The 3,099-nt window shown below is 38.8% G+C and overlaps 1 protein-coding gene across 5 annotated transcripts in view; it reads left to right on the forward strand.

Moving 5' to 3' along the window:
- Positions 1–3,099, forward strand: part of LOC116840384 (protein N-terminal asparagine amidohydrolase) — a 119,824-nt gene that overhangs the window by 91,709 nt on the left and 25,016 nt on the right. Inside the window, exon 1 of one of the 5 annotated variants that reach the window (XM_032807004.1) lies at positions 2,524–2,863. The exons of the other annotated variants lie outside the window; for them this stretch is intronic. Coding sequence (XP_032662895.1) covers positions 2,677–2,863 — 187 coding nt within the window. The 5' untranslated portion in view covers positions 2,524–2,676. Of the gene's footprint in view, positions 1–2,523; positions 2,864–3,099 lie in introns of those variants that run through there. 5 annotated transcript variants of the gene reach the window in all.

The following is a 3,099-nucleotide window of genomic DNA, read 5'->3' on the forward strand; positions in this document are numbered from 1 at the left end:
TTTTTCCTCGTTCTAATTGGATTTCCCCCCTTAACGCGAGCGGTGCCGACAATGGCCGTTGATCCCTCGGATCTCTCGATCTCCCGCAACCAGCTCTGTCACAATGCCCAGCCCCGATCGTGCGCTCAGATATACCTGAGGACTTCATTGTGCGGACTGAAAGAGGACGAGGGCGTTCTACGCTCGGGCGAATTCATATTCGATAAACCAACGCGCGCCTGACGTTTAGCACTCGCCTGTTGCGCCGCGCGACAATTACTTTCGCTTTACGGTTGCCGTAAATTAATTTTAATGATACGCCCGTTATGATTTATCGCGCGGGGATCGTGCGTACCGAGACAGCCACTTCGCGAGTGTCTCAAGCGTGCACTTGCCCCGAATAGGGAAAACTGCCGTTTGCTTTTCGCAAGTGAACGTCGCGAGTGAAGATATCGTTTGTCCACTTAATGACGTCTGATTCAAAATCAGGGAAGAAGTATTCAAAAGTTTATTCTTACTTTGCTTACCATTATTCTTACGCGTTTTCCCATTATTGATTAGTTCCAGTGGATGAAAATATGAAACATTTGTCGGACTCAAAATTAGCGGTTTGATTTCGCTGGCGATAATGCTCTCCCGATAGGAGACCGACTAGATGTCGCATATTTTAGAATTTTGAAGTTACAACTTTTCAGACAATCAATTGTTGTGACTGACTGTACAAACATGATAGAGACAGTCTTCTTTTATGTGTTAATACCCATCATGTATATTTGTTCTGTACTCTCTTAAAATACATCAGTGAAACATCACTGAATATACATTGATTTGCAGTTATAAGTGTTGCACCGAAAGTGCTATACTTATAACTGATATCAGTTTAACTTACTTTAAGAGAATAATAACCAAAATATAAACATATAGCATCTTGCTCTGGTATCGAGTTCAGCTGTCCGTTAGCGAGGGGTAAGGAGACATACACAGAGAGAACGATTTGTTGAATCAAATAAATGTTTCTTTGGAATAGTCCAAACAAAAATTACTTGGTTGACACAACAAAAATATTTCTTTGGAACTAAGCCATAAATAAATATTTTTGTTGCGTCAAATAAAATTTTGTTCCATCAAAAAATTCGTTTGGACTATTCCAAAGAAGTGTTCATTTGATTCAACTAAATCGTTTTCTCTGTGTAGGGCCGATTGTTTCAACTCTTGCTAAGCTACCTGACAGTTGAATCATATGTTTGTCTTCGTTTTTCTTCAAGACACACGATTTACCAGTTAGTTCGTACTACTATTAACTGCAGCCGATTGTGAATTAGAGTTCCCGTTCGCTTGCGAGATATGCTTTTCAACGCGCGCCTCGAACTTTGCCCGATAAAGTCCGCGTTCTCCGTTTCTTAGGATCGGGCACGACGATTGGAGGAATATCAGGTGGAAATCGGCCGAGGAAGAATGGCCGCCGCCGGAATAAATTATCAGTCCGCGTGGCTTCGACCGTTTGCACACATTGTACATTGGAATTAATTCTATGCGTGTGTTTAAGCACGTCAATACGTTGTTGCAATCTTAGGACGACGTATCGGGGCGATTTAAGAGGACTGGAGGGTCAGATTGCTTGAAAATCGTGCTTGTTTTTTTCATAATTTTTTATGACAAGCTGAATGAATATGCGAAAGTGTTATTTTGACGTGTATTTATATAACATATAAAGAGAAGAAAAATATAATTTTGATGGCCAAATATAATAATATAAATATAAATAATGTAAGTAATATAAGTAAATTAATATAAGTGTATATGATACATGCAGTTAAAATATATTTCGTTCTTCTTTTTAAAGTCGTTATTTTGCAGTAATATCTTGACTCTCAGTGATTCCATTAAGCGGAATTTTAGGTAGAAAATTTCCGTAAGCTTGTCGTTATCGTGTGAACCACGTGTGAATAGAAATTGAGTAAAAGTTAACAAAATTACAAATATCTTAATGGAATATTATTAAATTTTCAGTTCTTTTATAGTAAAGAAATTAATATTTCAAAATTAAATATTTTCACGGTTTTGTCAGTAGTTCACACGATAACAACAAACTTACGGAAATTTTCTACCTAAAATTCAGCTTAATTGAACCACCGAGAGTCAAAATATTAAAATGACGACTTTGAAAAGAAAAACGAAATATATTTTAACTGCATGTACCATACATTTATATTGAGTATTTGACCATCAAAATTATATTTTTCTTCTCTTTATATGTTGTATAAATATGTTATATGTTGTACAAATATACGTCAAAATAACACCTTCACTTATTTATTCAATTTTTTATAAAAAATTGTACACGTCAAGATATTACTGCAAAATAACGACCTTGAAAAGAAGAATAAAATATATTTTAACTGCATGTACCATATACTTATATTGATTCACTTATATTACTTACATTACTTATATTGATATACTTACATTGATATACTTATATTGATATTATTATATTTGATCATCAAAATTATATTTTTCTTCTCTTTATATGTTAATACACGTCAAAATAACACTTTTGCATATTCATGCAGCTTGTCATAAAAAATTGTGAAAAGCACGTTTTTCAAGCAATCTGACCCTCCAGTCCCTTTAAGCGCGACAGAAACATTCACCGCCGGGACAATACACGTCGACGTCGTTCCGTTCTTTTGCAGGATGGTGTTGGTGGTGAACGGGGTCCTGCAGGAGGAGATCCCCTCGGACAGTAGGTCTTTATACGCGGCCCACCCGGTATACCGCGAGTCCGCGGCCCAGCTGCACTCGATGCCGGCGAAACTCGTGGGCCCGGTGGGCCTCCTCTACGTCCAGCAACGAGAAATGGCTGCGACTCTGCCGCACGACAGTAAGTGCAATGCATCTTGGCGCCGCGTCGAGAACGTGCCGCGCGATGGCGGCTTTATAATAAGAGACGCTCTCAGTTCAAATGCATGCGATACGCGGAAATCGTCGCGTGACGGAGAGCTACGCACGCAGATATCGCAAAAAAGGCATGTGATTCGCGTCAATAGACATGCGCGCGCGCACTCTCTTTCTCTCTCTCTCTCTCTCTCTCTCTCTCTCTCTCTCTCTCTCTCTCTC

This window comes from Odontomachus brunneus, unplaced genomic scaffold, assembly GCF_010583005.1.
Source record: "Odontomachus brunneus isolate Ranch 3 - 2012 unplaced genomic scaffold, Obru_v1 Obru_scaffold_009, whole genome shotgun sequence".
NCBI classification, from domain to species: domain Eukaryota; kingdom Metazoa; phylum Arthropoda; class Insecta; order Hymenoptera; family Formicidae; genus Odontomachus; species Odontomachus brunneus.